This window comes from Rhinatrema bivittatum, chromosome 3 (genome assembly GCF_901001135.1).
Source record: "Rhinatrema bivittatum chromosome 3, aRhiBiv1.1, whole genome shotgun sequence".
NCBI lineage: Eukaryota > Metazoa > Chordata > Amphibia > Gymnophiona > Rhinatrematidae > Rhinatrema > Rhinatrema bivittatum.
The window spans coordinates 538,738,000-538,757,308 of record NC_042617.1 but is presented as its reverse complement, the minus strand read 5'-3'; the positions used below and the strand labels follow the sequence as shown (position 1 = coordinate 538,757,308).

The 19,309-nt window shown below is 43.2% G+C and overlaps 1 protein-coding gene across 5 annotated transcripts in view; it reads right to left on the bottom strand.

The window, feature by feature from the left end:
* LOC115088268 (perlwapin-like) overlaps positions 1-19,309 on the bottom strand; it is a 65,191-nt gene that overhangs the window by 26,511 nt on the left and 19,371 nt on the right. For 3 of the 5 annotated variants that reach the window (XM_029596381.1, XM_029596380.1, XM_029596382.1), the window contains exons 2-4: positions 11,576-11,725; positions 5,887-6,033; positions 5,251-5,373 (exon numbers count right to left, since the gene is read on the bottom strand). In XM_029596381.1, coding sequence (XP_029452241.1) covers positions 5,251-5,373; positions 5,887-6,033; positions 11,576-11,725 — 420 coding nt within the window. Of the gene's footprint in view, positions 1-5,250; positions 5,374-5,497; positions 5,523-5,657; positions 5,683-5,886; positions 6,034-11,575; positions 11,726-19,309 lie in introns of those variants that run through there. The other 2 variants (XM_029596383.1, XM_029596384.1) reach the window with 2 other exon arrangements.

Genomic DNA, 19,309 nt, shown 5'->3' with positions numbered 1-19,309 from the left:
TTTATATACCACACATGGGGTCACTTACGTGTCCGTCTAGGCGGTTTACAATTTACGATGTGTGACAGGTAAAAGAACCAGCAATCCCCCAGACAAGATGAAGTGTACAACTGTTTCTCTGCCACATCATTGCTATGAAGAGAGATCAGTATGACCTCCTGCCATATCTTTCAAACTTCTTTGAATCCAATGATTCAGATGAGACATTTTTGGGACTTGATGTATCACTGGATGATGACTTTTTTAGTACTATAATTGAGAGTACAGATGGTCTGTGGGCTAGCCTGCTGCTACCCAGTGAGCAGGGACTCAGACTCATTATTATTATAATACCTCAGTAACCAAGGATAAACGTAAGGAGAAATGCTGCCATGGAGTAGAGGTCAGGAGAAATGCCCCTGATCCTGTCTGGCCCCTTCTTATCCACCATCTGTCCAAGCTGGATCCTATAAGAGAGCACCATTGTGAAGGCACTTTCTTTCCATAGAGAACCAATGTTTTGCGATGTGCCTGCACTGTGGTAAATATGTCATACGAGGGAAGAAAGTCTGATGTTTCTCCAACATTTCCATGAACTATCCTGACAAGCAAATACCCAGTAGAGGCTGGTGCTCTAGGGATACCATGCAAAGCAAGAACTGCAGAATGAACCTCATCTCATATCCTGGCCTCATGTCCCTTTCACCCATGATGGCACTGATGGGCAGTTGAGACCACAAAGGCAATGCTAGGGCCCCCTAGGGCAGATGAGGGCGACATCTTACTCATTCTCCTTGAGCAGGACGCAAGCATCCTCTTGGCTGGTCACATGCTACAGTAGAGAAATGATAGTACTAGATAATCAGCACTTGCAATTTAGGAAGCTGCTTGACCTTTTATCCTCAAGTTACAAGGTACCCAGCAGGAGAATATTTAGCGTTGCATCATGCCTTCCATGTGCACTCAATGCCATGCCAGTCTGCAGGCAGAGCTTCCCTTGGCAGAGCATCCATTTCACCAGCAACCTTATGGCACACTGGACGAGGCTGGTACAGGGAGCACCTCTATTGGGAGTGCACCCAGGTGATGAATCAGTCAGACATTTTCCTACATCCTAGAGGCAATCAGGGGAATTATGGAAGGCTGGCTGGGCCAGAGAGCTATGGATTTTACAGGTATTTTGTAATGGACAGTGGGCAGAACATGATCAAAATAGCATGTGATGGGACTATACATCACCTTGCACTTATCCACATTAAATTTCATCTGCCATTTTGATGCCCAATTTTCCAGTCTCACAAAGGTCTTCCTGCAATTTATCACAATCTGCTTGTGATTTAACTATTCCGAACAATTTTGTATCATCTGCAAATTTGATTATACGACAAGTGAGATAACCAAATTTGCAGATGATTTTTTTACTCAATGCACAAGTAAACTCTGGAATTTGTTGCCAGAGGATGTGGTTAGTGCAGTTAGTGTAGCTGTGTTTAAAAAAGGATTGGATAAGTTCTTGGAGGAGAAGTCCATTAACTGCTATTAATTGACTTAGAAAATAGCCACTGCTATTACTAGCAACAGTAACATGGGATAGACTTAGTTTTGGGGAACTTGCCATGCTCTTATGGCCTGGATTGGCCACTGTTGGAAACAGGATGCTGGGCTTGATGGTCCCTTGGTCTGACCCAGTATGGCATGTTCTGTGTGTAAATCTCACTTACCCATATTTGCAGCAAGTCTCCAAAGTAAACAGCCTCTGGCATGTTAGAACAATGTAGGTAAGGGAAGTCAGCAAATCAAATCTGTACTTTGGGGATAAGAATTGGTTCTAAGGCCTGGGTAGTTCTGGTTGGTGTACAAAGTAGGACTGGGCACATGCTCTGGCTGAATGAGGCACTGCCCCCTGATGACAACTCTGGAAGTGATCTAAACCCTTTTGTGGATTGCCCCAGCTGTGGCGGGCGTTTCTTCCCCCTCCCTGGGTTTGGACAGGTGTTCTGTTTCAGCTGGCACATAGCAGTTGGTGCAGACCAGGGGAATCTGACTGTTTAATTAAAACAAAACATTGCAAAAACCAAAAGAGGTTATTGACATGAAGTGATTTCTGCCCAGTGCTCTGAATGTCAAAGTGAAGAGCACTGGGCAGTGGCACTGTGTGAGTAAATGGTGGGAGTAACTATGATTCTTTTAATGAAGCTAAATGCCACATCATCTAATTAATGATGTGTCTGAGTGGATGAATGAGATTTCTATTGTGGTTTCCCTACTATTTAGAGAAACCACAGTCCAGGGAACGAGCTTGGTGGAATCATCAGGGAAAGAAGACTCTAATGAGATTGATCTGTTCTGGCACTGTGAAGAGTCATAAGAGGTGTAGAATAAGTGGGAGGCCTTTAGCCCCACAGTGACATGCCACTATTCTTATCATTTGTTTCACTTATCTGGGGATCGCCCAGAGAAACTCTTGATTTTGGCTCCAAGCACCCATTGTGTGATGGGAGTGACTAATTCTGGGAACAATGACAGGTGGGAAGTTTGACAGAGTGGTACACTTACCATAACAACATAAGAAATTGCCATGCTAGGTCATATCAAGGGTCCATCAAGCCCAGCATCCTGTTTCCAACAGAGGCCAAACCAGGCCACAAGAATCCGGCAATTACACAAACACCAAGAAGGTCCCATGCTACTGATGCGATTAAAAGCAGTGGCTATTCCCTAAGTCAACTCGATTAATAGCAGTTAATGGACTTCTCCTCCAAGAACTTATCCAAACCTTTTTTGAACCCAGCTACACTAACTGCGCCAACCACATCCTCTGGCAACAAATTCCAGAGCTTTATTGTGCATTGAGTGAAAAAGAACTTTCTCCGATTAGTCTTAAATGTGCTACTTGCTAACTTCTTGGAATGCCCCCCTAGTCCTTCTATTATCCGAAAGTGGAAATAACCAATTCACATCATTCCAAATTGGAATGTAGATGTCTACAATGAGCTCAGGGAGGACAAAAAAATCTGCTTGATTTTCAGTATGAATACAGGCTGGGAAAGTGGGGGCCTCTTGATCCTTCTGAACAGTTACCAAAAGGCTTATGGAAGCCAAGCATTCATAGCAACGTCACTTCTTGATAGGGCTGTGCATCGTTTTTCTGATGGATGAAAATATCATACGATATTTTCTAATCCGTCAAGTATCGGGAGGGTCCCCGAGAGCAATAGGAAAACCCACAAAACTTTTGTGTGGTTTTCTTATCATTTTGGGGGGGGGGGGGGGGTGGGGAGAAAGGGCACACATAAAAAAAAAAACCCCAAACCCACCCCGACTTTTAAATCTAATTATTTAGAATCCCCCACTCTCCTGACCCCACCAAAACTTTCCTAAAGTACCTGGTGTCCAGCGGGGGTCCCGGGAGCGATCTCCCGCTCTCGGGCCATCAGCTGCCACTAATCAAAATGGTGCCGATGGCCCTTTGCCCTTACCATGTGACAGGGGCTATCGGTGCCATTGGCCGGCCCCTATCACATGGTAGGAGCAATGGATGGCGTCGGCCATCCATTGCTCCTACCATGTGAATCTGTGCACAGTCTGAATCTGTGCTCCTCCTCGGTCCTCCACTTGCTGAGCTATGCCAACACTGATCTTTGCTGTCTCCTAGCCTGCAGCAATGCCGAGACTGAAAGAATCTCTGCAGCTTCTTGGGTGGTGCAGCACTGCAACGTCGGCATGCCACACCGGACTCGATGCTGACCCTTGTTCCTTCTAGGGCCTACCGTGTGCTGCCGCTGAAATGCTTCTGCGCAGACTTCTCCTGGGTGGTGCACCGGCACTATACCTCAAGAACCTGCCTTCCTGCCACTGATCTTCAGGAAACTGAAGACCTGGAGACTTCCAGCTAAGAAAAAGGGGCTACAGTGATGGTGCTCACTCCAGAGAAGACTTTTTTTTTGCTGTTAAAGACGTTCGGCTAGGCTTTTGGTTTCTGAGGAGCTTCTTTTTGCCAGCCTTCCTCATTTGGTTCTGGGGTTGATTCAGCTCAATCCTGGCAAGTGGGATTTGGACCTTTTGCACTGGAAGATCAGATCCTTACAGAAAAGAGTGAAGCCCTCAGAAGACCCTCCAGGGAATCTTCACTCCCTGGGACACAGGCACAGGCTGGGTAACCGCTTCAGATCAACTGAGAAACTCAGGTGAGGACCATTCTGAACTCTAAGGTGCAGAATAGGATTTCCCTCGAGGGGCTGGGTTTCCTGCACATTTAAGGAAGAAGTGTTAGGAATTCCTCAAGGAACCTGAGCTTGTGGCTTGTACACAAAGAGAAAGGTCGCTCATCTGGTGTTTTGTTTATTGCATATGGACATGGATTACATTTTGAAAATAATCAGTAAAAAAAACCTTTATTTGAACACCCGGTCCTGAGCTCTGCCTCAGCTGTCCCAGTTTTTTACTGCACCATTGTTTTCTATCACACACAGACAGATTTGTACCACCGCCTGGGCCAAAAGCTGCAGCCTCCCTGCCCCGCAGAAAGAACTCACCCTGGGGTACAATCAGCAGGAGGGGAGAAGTGGCACTGGAGACAGCCCTTAAAGAAAGAAATTCTTGTGTGTGCCCTGAAGGATAATGCCCCTTCAAAGAAAAGGGTTACATATACAAATAAAAACAAGGGGTAGTGACAGCTAGCTAACAGAAAAACCAATCGATTTGGCACAGTTTCAGGGTTTTATTCAAACGTTTTCTCCATTAATGTCTTCGGCAAAATAAAACCTTAAATCTTTGTGAAAGCTGAAAACATTTTTCAAATGTTTTCACGGAGGCAAAAGAAACCTTCGTTTTTGTGACTCTTTTGCTAATTTTTGCCGGTCTCTGGGACTGAGACAAGATGGAAGAGCTGAAGGGGACCTGTCGGGGTGGGAACAGGTTAGAGGTAGAGGCAAAAGGGGAAGGCAGGGATACGGAAGAGAAACAGATGTGGCCAGGGAGGGAGAAGATGGCAAAAGTACAGAGAGGGTGAGACCATGGAGAGAAGAGTCAAGGCTGGCGAAGGGGAGGGAGGAAGCGCTTTTATTTACTGTACTACTAATAACCCATCGTGTACAAGGCAAGGCATAGCTTCCCATGTGGACAGAGCAAAAGTCGTAGTAAGACCCTTGGCTGATTCAGCTCTGCAGGGCACGCTGGGTCCTCCGCCCACACCCCAGATATCAGCCCACAGATGCCCGCTTTTATACGGCGCTCAGAGCTAAAGGCTGGGAGTACTTGATATAGCGGTACCTGGCTCCGGATCCTGACAATTCTCCCCACAGCACTTCTGGTCCGAAGGGCAGTCCTCATCACCTTTGCACTGCTGGTTAGATGAGGAGGGACCACACTGCACTGGGCAGAAGCCGGGTTTCACTAGGCCAAAGAAAGATAGTCAACATATCAGTCTCTTGAGGTGCTGACGATTTTGCTAAATACACAGCGCGAGAGATAATAATGACAGGATTGCCGATCGATAGAAAGAAACGTGTAATCCTACAGCATTCCTGTGACTGGGAGGAGGGTTCCCCCTCTTTGTGGCGTTGCCTGGTAAAGGGTTTCTATGAGATCGCCCTCCTGCAGAGCAGCTTCCTCCCTTCCAGAGGTGCCTTGTGAGGAAGCTAAGATTGTAATTATTTACATTTGGAATCCACCGCTACCTGTCGGCTCGCAGCAATTTACAAAGTCTTGATTGAAAAAGAAAATGTTTTATAAAATTGCGTACCCGAACTCCCGACAAAACATAATACAACAAAAATTATTGAACTCTGCAGGGGGGGGGGGGGGGAGGGGGATCATGCACCCGGGCATCACTGGGTTACGTCCTGTATATCCTGCCTCTTAAAGGCACAGCAACAACCTCTTGCTGCCCCAGGCACTGCTACCTACCTTCAGGCTTAACGCACTGATGCTTGCAATTAAAGCAGCAGCATCTGTCTGCCCCCGGACACTGTTGATCAGTTTTGCATACACCAGGTGCTGGACGAGCATAGAGACATATCGATGCATCCCACTCTGGACATGCTCCTGTTTTATCTGAAACAGAGGAAAGCCCATAATGAAAGTACGATTGCTTACAGAAAACCGGACGTGAAGGGAAACTGCCTGTGATGACGTAGGTTCCGGCTCGGGTTATAATAGGAGCACGCGAGTGGGTGTGCCATTTAAAAGATGGACGCGGCATAAGGTAGCCGCAGAAGATTGAAGATGTGGTAATCGAGCCAAGAGAAGACACATGGAAACCTCTAAATCGTAGGACTGAAGTTGAGAAGCACGTCTAGGAGACAGATACGGAAGGAAACCCCCCCTGAAGCAGAAACTGCGGTTCGAAACACGCGCGTGTCGGGTGACTAACCAAAACTGGAACAGATAAGTAGTGTTTGTTTCTCTCCTATCCTTTGAATTCAGTTTGCGAAAATTAAGTGGACTATAGAATAATTGGACTGACATGGGGAAGTTTTAAAATACAAAAAAGAAATTCTTAAAAAATGTTATAATTAAAGTAAGGTGGCCTCGTACCTAATTAGGAGTCTGTTGGATTTTACAGACCCTGAGAGTGAGGGGCCTACATATATAGTACTTGGCATTAACCTGTGAAGTTGAAATATACTTACCAGTGATACGATTGGGTGGATTTTGTGGGTTTACATTTAGATTCTCCATAGGAAGAATGGTTTTATGGGTGAGACTGGTCCAGTGTAACAGTATTTTCCAGTTCACCATTGGCCTTTCTGAAGCTTAGCTGCTTCGCATAACTTTATTTCATCTTTTGCTACCTTTACTATCTCTTCATTTTTTTTCTAGCTGTATTAACCTAGTTTTCTATTTGTTGACACATTTTTGTTAAACTAATTAATCTCCCAGACTTTAACTGGAATATTTGTGGATGATGGCATTTTTGTTCTTGTATTTTCCCATAGACAGGGAATGAGATAGAAACCTTCAGTAAGACATGGCTTGTGTCCATTTTCTTCGCTGTGGTATGAAAATTGTATGTTACATTTGTTCCTATGCAATCACATATTCACCTTCATGTCAGCAGGTGGGTAAAATTATAGAATGAACCCTCTGCTGAATGCATTAAATCAAGTAATATAATAATTTATCTAATCTTTGTTGTCTCATTTGTTCCTCAACTTCTCTCTTTCTTAGATGGTTTTCCTGTTTGTAGTTTGTCTCCCTTTAAAGATGTTTTCCTTTCATTTTTCCAGCTACCCTTCTTTGCTATCTATCATTGTGCTGTCATACCTCATCTCACTGGTCTCCCATTTCAGATTTCGCCACAGCTCGCTTAGGTTTGCCATCGCTGCCTTGTGCTGCTTTCACTCCTGCCCTTCCAGACACTCTCCCTCTCTTTAAGGCAGTTTCCAATGTTTGCCCCCTCTCCTCTCAACCTCTCTCTCTTTTCCTTATCTCCCTCTGCCTTCTCCCTTTCTCCTACATTATGCCCAGTCTCTCTTTCTTCCCAGTCTCGTTCATTCTGCCACTCTTCCTGCTTTCTCTCTCCCATTTCCTCTCCTATTCTCTCTTTGGCTTCCTCTCCTCATCTCGCTGATCTTTATGGATTGCTGCCTCATGGGGGTTGGGGTACAACCCAGGAGGAGGATTTGTGAGGGCGTGCCAACAGGCACCCAACGCTTGTTCCCTGCACAGGTTACAGACCAGATCTTCTCAGGAAAATCTTTCATCCTGGAAGAACATGTGAATTCTTTTCTACAGCCCTGCATATATAGGGACTTTCATTTTCAATTTTTATTTTATTTTCCCTGGGGATTTATCGGTGTTCATAAAGAGAATTATACTATAACATATTTGTGAGTTTTTTTGTTTTTGTGGATTATTTTTCCCCTTGTTGGATTTTATTTTTAAACACCTAAACTTAACACAGGTTACACTGTTTCTTTATGTTCATCCTCTAATCCAGCAATTCTCACCCAGTGTGTTGCCAAGCACCAGCAGGTGTGTCGCAGCTCCCGGTGTCTCACTGCCCACTTGTGTTTCCCTTCTCCTCAGGGGTGGGGCCAAAGAGCGGAGAGACGCTGTGCACCACCGGAGGCCAGGCCAGCAGTGGTTGATAAGCGGAGGCCAGGCTTATTGGGCCAAGCAATGAGAAGAGGCTCCATGTGAGCTTGTGTGTGTATGAGTGGTAGCTTTGTGTGTCTGTGGTAGAATGGGTGCGTGAGTGGCAGCTTTGTGTGTGTGTGTGTGTGTGTGGTAGAATGGGTATGTGAGTGGCAGCTTTGTGTGTGTGTGTGTGTGGTAGAATGGGTATGTGAGTGGCAGCTTTGTGTGTGTGTGTGTGTGTGGTAGAATGGGTATGTGAGTGGCAGCTTTGTGTGTATGTGTGTGTGGTAGAATGGGTATGTGAGTGGCATCTTTGTGTTTATGGTAGAATGGGTGCCTGGGTGCTTGAGTGGCAGCTTTGTGGGTTGTGGTAGAATGGAAGCAAGAGCAATTGTGTGTTATTGAGAACTTGTATGTGAGACAGCATGTGTGTGATTGAGAGAGAGACTGATCAGAGATGATGTGTTTCTGTGAGAGAGAGAGACTGGTCAGGAAGATGACTGGTGTGTGTGTGTGTGTGTGTGTGTGTGTGTGTGTGTGTGTGTGTGTGTGTGTGTGTGTGAGAGAGAGACAGTTTCTGGACAGGGAGGTGACTAGTGTCTATGTGTGCGAGACAGAGACTGGTCAGGGAGGTGACTGGTGTGTGGCTGAGGAAGAGAAACTAGTTAGGGAGGTTACTGGTCTGTGTGAGACAGAGACTGTGTGTGAGTGACTGGTTGTGGGCCCTAAGGAAGAGGACTGTGAGGACAGAGCTTCAGCAGCCACTGCTGCTTCTGGTGAGTGCTACTGGCCTGCAAGGGAAAGGAGTAGGAGAGTTGCTGAAGAGGGTAACTAAAGGTGGCTTTTAAAGTTTATTTTTCTTGATTGACTGCCATTTTAATTATTAGGTATTATGTGATGTGTCTGCTGTTTTGAAATATTTTATTGATATTTGGACAATTTTTAATAATTTTTATGAGTTTTTAATTGTTGGATGTTATTCTGTTCATCAGCTGTTTTGTAATATTTATGTGAGTATAGTTTTACAACTATTTCTGAGTGGGGATCTATAGTAGCTTGACTTGCTCTGTTTTCCTAATAGGAGGTGTATTAGTGTTTAGTACCTGGTTAAATATTTGTAGTTTTGCCTTTTCATAGATAGGGTTGTTACTGTTTGAGTGTGTTCCATAATACATGTTTAACTTTCTGCGGGTTAGTTTGTGTGCATTATTATATGCTAGGTGCTATATTTCTCTTTCCATTGCTCCAGGCTTGCACTGCAATCAGAGTGGCTGTTTTGGTTTTCCATTCCAGTTTGTCTCCATATTTATAATTTGTGGTCTTTCTGTACTTGGTGAAGGTCAGTTCTGGGTGTGGGACTGAGGTAAGGTATTTTACTAGCATGTAGGCATTTGTATCAATCTTATTTGTTGTGTTTTCTCAATAGGACATGCATTAGTGGTAAATTACTGTCTTTTCATAAGGAGGGGTATTGTGCCTGCCAGTAAAGGGCAGGCACAATACCTGCCAGAACCAGAATATCTTTTTTTGTATGGCGAGTTGTACGGGTAATGCCCTAGTTCTGCTCTGCATCCACTGCTGGGGATCGAGGGGGTTCCTGAGGATGCAGAATGTATATTTACATTTTGCCACGTGATGGTCACATGTTCAGTGTGTCACGCATGTGAGAACCATCTGTCAGTTGTGTCCCGGCCGAAAAAAGGTTGAGAACCACTGCTCTAATCGCAAGAAATCCTTTGTGCTTACCTGATGCCCATTTGAAATCATCACCATTCTTGTCACCATCTCTTCTGGGACAGCATTCCATGCATCTACCACCCTTTCTGTGAAGAAATCTTTCCCGATAATGTTCCTAAGTCTACCCCCCCTTGGAGTTTCATGTCACAACCTCCTACTTCTGCAATTTCCTTTCCATCTGAAAAAGTTTGATTCTTGTGCATCGTTAATAATTTTCAGATATTTAAAAGTCCATATCATATCTCCCTTGTTTCTCCTCTTTTTCAGGATATCCATACTTAGGTCCTCCAGTCTCATCTCATAAGTCTTTTGTAGCAGACCCTACACCATTTTGTTTGCCTTTCTCTGGATCCCCTCCATCCCTTCTCTATCCTTTTTCCAGTACGGTCTCCAGAACTAAACACAGAGCTCTAGGTGATGCCTCACCAAAGACCTATACAGGGGTCAGTATCACCTCCTTTTCCCTGCTGGTTATACCGTTCCCTATGCAGCCCAGCCTTCCTCTGGCCTTAGCCACCGCCTTGTCACATTGCTCCACCGCCTTTAGATTGTCGGACACTATCACCCTGCGATCTCTCCCCAGGCCATGCACATCAGTCTCTTACTTCCATCGCATACGGCTCCTTTGGATTTCAGTACCCCAAATGCATGACCCCACACTTCTTGGCACTGAATTCTAACTGCCAAGCCTTCGACCACTCTGAACTTTCAAAGATCTCTTCTCATTCTCTCCACTGTTTCAGAACTTAATGTCATCCGCAAAAAAGACAAACTTTAGTTTCTTACCCCTGGTGCAATATCACTCGCATGATTACTAAAATCAAAAGAAAAATCTGCTGGAAAATAGGAGACACGGTCTGCTTCTCCCCAGAGGCAAATGTCGGTGCCTACCGCCTTTCAGAAAACTTTTTTTCCTAGTGCCTCGCTCTTGGTGAAAGAAGAAAGGGTGATGACCTAATTGGGTTAGTTGTAATTTTTTGGGTGCAATGACATTTTTAAATCTGGGAGGCCAATATTGAGTAAGGTGGCGAGTGTCCTGGATATTCAGAGGGAAATACATTCTACTGAATCTTCTTGCCTAAAGTTATTCAATTACATGGAGCTGGATAACTTTAAAACCTAGCCAGCTATGTTTGAATATTTATTTATTTATTTATTGTTTTTGTTATACCGAGTTTCATGACAGGCATCACATCAACCCGGTTTACAATTAACAAAGTGTGAAAAACATAACGTAGCGTAGTAAACAATATTCTCAATAAAAACCTTGAACTTTAAATACAGGGAATCAGAAAAAGGATGTGAGAAAGTTACAATAAAACAGGGAAAAATTAACTTGGAACTGGAAGGGGGGAGAGAAAAGAACAGAGCAATATTTACATTTCAGCCAATTAATGTAAAAAATTAGCAAGATGAGTAAATAAGACTATGCAAATAAATGTGGCGGTAAATCACTGTGAGATGGAACATACGTAACCAGAAGGCTAAGTATGACCCAGAATATGAATAAATGACACAGAATTTGGATCCAATTGTGCTGTTGCGTGAAGTTTTATTCAGGGCTTGGAAATGCTTTTTTGAAAAGCCAAGTTTTTAGTCTTTAGAATATCCTCCAGATGGATGAACAGACAGATACAGATGCTTCTTTGCCGGCTTTCTGTTGGCTGGAAAGCGTAAAACCTACAGCCCTGGGTGGTCTTTATGAAAAGATTGCATTCAATGAGAGCGGGCATGCTCCAAATACAACACAAACCAGATGCAGCACACATGCGCTTACCTTTCATGGGCTTCACACACTGGAATTTGCAGTGATATTTGCAGCACTTCTCATCCCCGGTGCAGTTGTTGTCAGAGAAGCAGAGAGGAGCTTGAATATTACTTGTGCAATCTAAGCCATCCAGTTCCTTTGGGCAGGTACCATTTTTTTCTGGAATAAAGTTTCACCATTAAATAAAATTCTGTTTGCAAGACTCTTTTTGCCTTCAGAGTAGAAAAGGATGAAATAAAGAAGACACATTGCAGAGCAAGGGGGGAAAAAAGGATACACAAAAGATATTAATACATTTATATACCACCTGCATATAATGTAACATTAGATAACATAACGTGGTCTATGGTGTAATATTATAATTAACTCTTCTGGTTTTTATTTGCTATAAAATAAAAAATTCAGGGGTGCAATAATCAAAGCATTTTATACAGGTGTAAGGAAAGCTCTGCTCCTTACTAGATGTTTTGCCTTCTTTCCATCTGCTGGGAGAGGTTTTTTTGGGGGGGTTTTTTTGCATTTTTGGATCCTCCCCAGTGGTTGGCCGTTCCCCCTTGTTTTGGGATAGGCTGAGCTCCCTTCAGAAACTGGGCTGAGCACAAGGAAGGTGGGGTGGGTTGTAGTTTTTTTGGTTGGAAGTGGGAGCTGCTGTTCGGTCTGGATCCCAGTAGGCCCCCAAGTCTGCAACAGTGGGGGTGCCCCAGGAGAGCTCCGAGGAGAAGAGTTTGACTTTTGAGAGAGCTGGTTTGTTTTTTGACCTGCTCCCAGTTCAGGATGGAACACCCCCCCCCCCCCCGCCCCTTGCTTGATGGGACAGGATTGGGTACTGTTTGTCCTGCCGCCAGACAAGGTGGGGTTTACAGTAGCCCAAAGTGCTACTTTGCCCTACGTCCAGCAAAAAATGGGCAATGTAGTGACCCAGGAGGAGGAGGATTAATAAGAACTCCGTTTTGCAGAAGTTTTTGAGTCATCTTATTTTGAAGGAGAAGGTTTCTTTTTCCACCCCCAGCTCCCTGCCTTACTTTTGGAGAGAGGATTTTCTTTCCCCATCACTGGGGAGAGACTTGGCCATTAAGTCACTGATTCAGAAGCTGATCTGGTTAGAGACTGACCATCCTGCCTTTTCTTGTTGGTGCTTTTCCCATTCTTTTTGGAACCCTAATTTTAAGTTGCAGTAAAACTATTTTTGTTGAACATCACTCCAAGCTTCTGCCTGCTTTCTTCCACCTCAAGAACCAGCCTGCTGAACTGAGAGTACAAATTGGAGAGCGACTGTTTGGTTGTGAGAGATTGAACAAGGTACCTTCCCCCAGGAGCTTAGGGCCCTGGAGGCTTGTCCTCCCCCCACTGGTTGAACCCCAGCCTCCTTGGTGGCTTTTTGCAGTATTGTAGACAATGTGAGAGAAAAATAAGAGTAAGCTGGGAGACGTCAGGGGCCTCAGGGGCTTCTGCTGTGACCCCTGTTAGGGACCTCTAAACCAAGATGGGGTTACACTGGTGATCTCATGTTTTACCCAAATGAAACCATGGTCTTTTTTCATGTTGCCATGTGGCTAAAAGTATGTGTGCTGGTCACGGTGTACGTACTTTAACATGCAGAGAAAAAAGGGATGACAGGTCGGTGAGGCAAAGTGCATTTTAAAATCTGGTTAAAATAGCTTCTTTCACCTCCCCTTTTAACCCTGCCAGTAATCGTTTTGCCTTCTTTCCACCTTTCTTAATGTGTGGAATACATCTGGACTGTGCTTCTAGAATGGTATTTTTTAACAATGACCATGCCTCATGGACATTTTTTACTTTTGTAGCTGCTCCTTTCAGTTTTTTACTAACAATTTTTCTCATTTTATCGAAGTTTCCCTTTTGAAAGTTTAGCAAGTGATGCCAGGGCTAGAACCTGACATTTTTACTGGGAGCCTCATTTCGCTCAGTGTTCTTCAGCCACAACAGCATAGAAGGGCCTATTCCTACATCACTCATTGAGTCTCTCTCTACATGGACAAGTCACTGTGTGTTGGCTGAGGAAAACCAAATTTTGCAACAGCAAGTTATCCAGTTACAGATGGAGAACGTAGCCCTCCAACAAATCCTGGCCATAGGGCTCACAATGCAGTCAGTGAACCTCATGATTCACCAAGTGTTTTGATGGAAAGTTACGGCCATTCAAGGTCTTCGTTAACTAGTGCCAATTCTGTTTAACCCTCTTTCTGTAGAAGTTCCTGTGTGATGGTGCCAAGAAAGGACTGGTGTGGTGAAATAGGGATTTCAACTGTTAATGTTATTAGTTTTCTATCTTGTGAAACTTCTTTCCCTTTAAAAACTCTTTATTTTCTACTGATATTGTTAAACAGAAAGCGGCAACATAACAGTTCAGTGTTCAACGGTACTAGTAGCTAGAGCCAACGAGGCTAATCGCTGAGGCAGAACATGTTGCTGACATCACCCTGTGAGAGGAGGCAGAGTGACATTTTTATTTACTTATTTATTTATTTCTAGATTTGTGGATCACCTCTCCCAAAACGGCTACATGTGATATACATGCTAATACATAAACATGTAAAACACAAAAAGGGTTGACGTACTAAAAATTTAGGCATTTTTAAAATGCAAGGCTCAAAAGCCATGGTTAACGGCCAGAATTTACATTGTTTATGAAAAAGAGTGTTCATCCAAGAGTTTAACATGATACATTTACATTTTCCTTTGAAAACTAACAGACTAACTTAGCAATTTTCAAAAGTCCATTTATCCATGTTAAGAGCACTTAATGTGAATAAAGCCTATTGGCAATTCAGTAGCATATATTGTAGGAATTTTAAAAAGCTTTTGAAATTGCTAAAATATATGCTATTGAACTGACAATAGGTTTTACCTGCATTAAGTGCACTTAACATGGGTAAATGGCTTATGAAAATTGCTATAATAGCATGTTGCATTTACATTTTCCTTTGAAAATTACGCAGTTAGAGTACAGACTAAATGCCAAAGTGGAAAAATGCTTATTCAACTTGGAATCCATAGATTTCTGGGCTACATTCTGCCCTCCAAGGGGGTACAGATGGACCCCCGGAAAGTAAAAGCTATTTGCCATTGAGATACCCCAAAGAGCATCCATGACATCCAGTGATTTGTTAGGTTTGCAAAGTTTTATAACAGATCCATACATAACTTTTCCTCAGTTATATTCTCACTGACAGCTATGCTGAGGAAGCCCGAAATATTCCATTGGACCAGAGGTACAGCGGGCTTTTAACCAACTAAAAGGAGGCTTTACTTCAACCCTACTAGTGGTCCACCTAGACTCCACTTATGTTTGTGGTAGAAACTGATGCTTCTGATAATGCCCTGGGAACAATATTGTCCCAATGGCAGGATCCTCGACAAGATTTGTATCCCAGTGTATTTTTCTCCTAGAAATTTTCAGCAACAGAGCACAATTACACTACCCTGGAGAGGGGACTCCTGGCCATAAAAGCCACCTTTGAAAACAGAGGAATTACTTCTAAAGAGTGACTCACCTGATGCAGATCCTCATCAACACTCACAACCTTGAATACCTCTAGTTCGCCAACACTGTGAATCTCCATTAGTTACAATGGGCATTATTTTTTACTAATTTCAACTTTCAAATTATCTGCTCTCCTGACACCCAAAAAGGGAAAGCAGATGCTTTGTCCTTGAAGGGAAAGTACTACAGTGACTTGCAGGAGGTTTCTCTCCCGAGTATCATAGACCTGCACCAAATCATCAAGGCAGCCCTCTCCTTTGACTTGCTTGGTCCTAATCCATGCCGTGGATGTGGTATGTGAAGAGTTGAAGAGCTACCAGGCTCCAAATGGCCCAGTGGAGCTTTAAGAGCACAGGCGGGGGGGGGGGGGTCTTCTGTATCATCACAACCAGTTATATGTACTGTCAGAACCTGTCAAATTGGAGGAACTCCAAACCTTCCATGATTTTTGTCAGGTCATTTTGCAGAAACCAAGAACCATTTGCTTGCTATTCCAACACATCTTGTTTCCCTGATGTAACCTTGACATAACATCCACTCCTGTGAAATCTGTGCCAAGATGAAAGTTCCCACAGCAAAACCTGAAGGTTTGCTCCAGTTGGTGGAAACCCCCACCAGACACTGGACAATGATCAATTTGGACTTCACCATCAAAGGACAGTACAGTGATCCTAACATAGTAATATAGAAATGATGGCAGAAAAGAACCATCCAGTCTTCCCAGCAAGCTTCTTTTGGTAGTATCTTGTAAGGATTCCAGCTGCTGCGCAGCCTTACCCTAACCTTCTTGACCCCTACAATGATGTCTCCCCACCAGCAGAGGCCATCAGTAACAGTCACCACTATTCTTGCCAAGCTCCTCCTCTCTGCCCTTGTTATGCCTCAGCCCTATGTAACCCTGCCTTGCTAGAAGCTCCTTGGTTTCTCATGGTGTCACTTCTGGCTCTGTGACCTGCCCCTTGTTTCTTGTCTTGTTTTGTGGCCTATGGGTCTTCTGCCTTGTTTTGCTTTGTCTTGTGGCCTACAAGCCTTCTGCCTTGTGGTCTATGTACCTTCTGCCTTGCGGCCCTCAGGCCTGCAAGGGAGTTAGTTGGATCATTAGATGACCAAGAGGTACAGTGGGAACTTCGAGATGACATAGCCACAGCAGAACATAAGAAATTGCCATGCTGGGTCAGACCAAGGGTCCATCAAGCCCAGCTTCCTGTTTCCAACACAGGCCAAAACCAGGCCACAAGAACCTGGCAATTACCAAACACTAAGAAGAACCCATGCTACTGATACAATTAATAGCAGTGGCTATTCCCTAAGTATAATTGATTAATAGCCATTAATGGACTTCTCCTCCAAGAACTTATCCAAACCTTTTTTGAATCCAGCTACACTAACTGCACTAACCAAATCCTCTGGCAACAAATTCCAGAGCTTTATTGTGCATTGAGTGAAAAAGAATTTTCTCCGATTATTCTTAAATGTGCTACTTGCTAACTTCATGGCATGCCACCTAGTCCTTCTATTATTCGAAAGTGTAAATAACCGAGTCACATCTACTCGTTCAAAACCTCTATCATATCCCCCCCTCAGCTGTCTCTTCTCCAAGCTGAACAGCCCTAACCTCTTCAGCCTTTCCTCATAGGGGAGCTGTTCCATCCCCTTTATCATTTTGGTTGCCCTTCTCTGTACCTTCACTATATATTTTTTGAGATGCGGCGACCAGAATTGTACACAGTATTCAAGGTGCGGTGGTCTCACCATGGAGCGATACAGAAGCATTATGACATTTTCCGTTCTATTAACCATTCCCTTCCCAATAATTCCTAACATTCTATTTGCTTTTTTGACTGCTGCAGCACACTGAGCCAACGATTTTAAAGTATTATCCACTATGTTGCCTAGATCTTTTTCCTGCGTGGTAGCTCCTAATATGGAACCTAACATCGTGTAACTACAGCAAGGGTTATTTTTCCCTATATGCAACACCTTGCACTTGTCCACATTAAATTTCATCTGCCATTTGGATGCCCAATCTTGCAGTCTTGCAAGGTCCTCCTGTAATGTATCTCAGTCTGCTTGTGATTTAATTACTCTGAATAATTTTGTATCATCCGCAAATTTGATAACCTCACTCGTCGTATTCCTTTCCAGATCATTTATATATATATTGAAAAGCACCGGTCCAAGTACAGATCCCTGAGGCACTCCACTGTTTACCCTTTTCCACTGAGAAAATTGGCCATTTAATCCTACTCTCTGTTTCCTGTCTTTTAACCAGTTTGTAATCCATGAAAGGACATCGCCTCCTATCCCATGACTTTTTAGTTTTCGTAGAAGCCTCTCATGAGGGACTTTGTCAAACGCCTTCTGAAAATCCAAATACACTACATCTACCGGTTCACCGTTATCCACATGTTTATTAACACCTTCAAAAAAATTAAGCAGATTTGTTAGGCAAGACTTCCCTTGGGTAAATCCATGTTGACTGTGTCACATTAAATCATGTCTTTCTATATGCTCTTCGATTTTGATCTTGAAAATAGTTTCCACTATTTTTCCCGGCACTGAAGTCAGGCTCACTGGTCTACAGTTACCCGGATCGCCCCTGGAGCCTTTTTTAAATATTGGGGTTACATTGGCCACCCTCCAGCCTTCAGGTACAATGGATGGTTTTAATGATAGGTTACAAATTTTAACTAATGGATCAGAACTTTCATTTTTTAGTTCCTTCAGAACCCTAGGATGCATACCATCCAGTCCAGGTGATTTTCTATTCTTTAGTTTGTCAATCTGGCCTACTACATCTTCCAGGTTCACAGTGATTTCGTTCAGTTCGTCTGACTCATCACCCCTGAAAACCATCTCAGGAACTGCTACCTCCCCAACATCCTCATTAGTAAACATAGAGGCAAAGAATTCATTTAGTCTTTCTGAAATGGCCTTATCTTCCCTAAGAGCCCCTTTAACCCCTCTGTCATCTAATCGTCCAACCGACTCCCTCACAGGTTTCTTGCTTTGGATATATTTTTTAAAGTTTTTATTATGAGTTTTTGCGTCTATGGCCAACTTCAATTCAAATTCTCTCTTCGCCTGTCTTATCAATGTTTTTATACTTAACTTGACAATGCTTATGTTTTATCCTATTTTCTTCAGATGGATCCTTCTTCCAATTTTTGAAGGATTTTTTTTTGGCTAAAATAGCCTCTTTCACCTCACCTTTTAACCATGATGGTAATCGTTTTGCCTTCCTTCCACCTTTCTTAATGCGCGGAATACATATGGATTGCGCCTCTAGGATTGTATTTTTAAACAATGTCCAAGCCTGTTGAACACTTTTAACCTTTGCAGCTGCACCTTTCAGTTTTTTTCTAACTATTTTCCTCATTTTATAAAAGTTTCCCTTTTTAAAATTTAGTGTTAGAGCTGCAGATTTACTTATTGTCCCCCTTCCAGTTATTAGTTTAAATTCGATCATGTTTGATCGAATTTATTGATTGATCCAGGTTTCCTTTCAACCACTAATTGTCACCCCTAACCTCCCTCTTCCCTTTATCCTAGTGTAAACCCCACCACCCCTATATTCTACCACTTCCTTGACTTCATTTAGCCCTCGACTTCCTCTAGACACAGATCCTTCATTGCATACTATGTAAATATTCAATGTAAATGCGTTTTTAATATGTAAATATTCCTGTCACTTTCTCTTTTTTCCTCCTATCCCAGTTGGTAACTTCCTTGTTCATTATAACTATTATTTTCTGCACCAGTTCAATTACCTCTAGTTCTATGTTCATTGCACGACTTGTTAAATGTAAACCGACTTGATGCAACCTCTGGTCGTGAAAGCCGGTATAGAAAATAATAAATAAAATAAAAAATAAAATAAAATGTTATGATCACTGTTGCCAAGTGGCCCCACCACCGTTACTTCTCTCACCAAATCTTGCGTTCCACTAAGAATTAAATTTAAAATAGCTCCCTCTCTTGTTGGTTCCTGAACCAATTGCTCCATGAAGCAATCATTTATTATATCCAGGAACTTTATGTCTCTAGCAAGTCCTGATGTTACATTTACCCAGTCAATATTGGGGTAATTGAAATCTCCCATTATTATTGCACTGCCAAATTGGTTTGCTTCCCTGATTTCTCTTAGCATTTCATCATCTGTCTGACCATTTTGTCCAGGTGGACGGTAGTATACTCATATCACTATACTCTTACCCAACACATATGGGATTTCTACC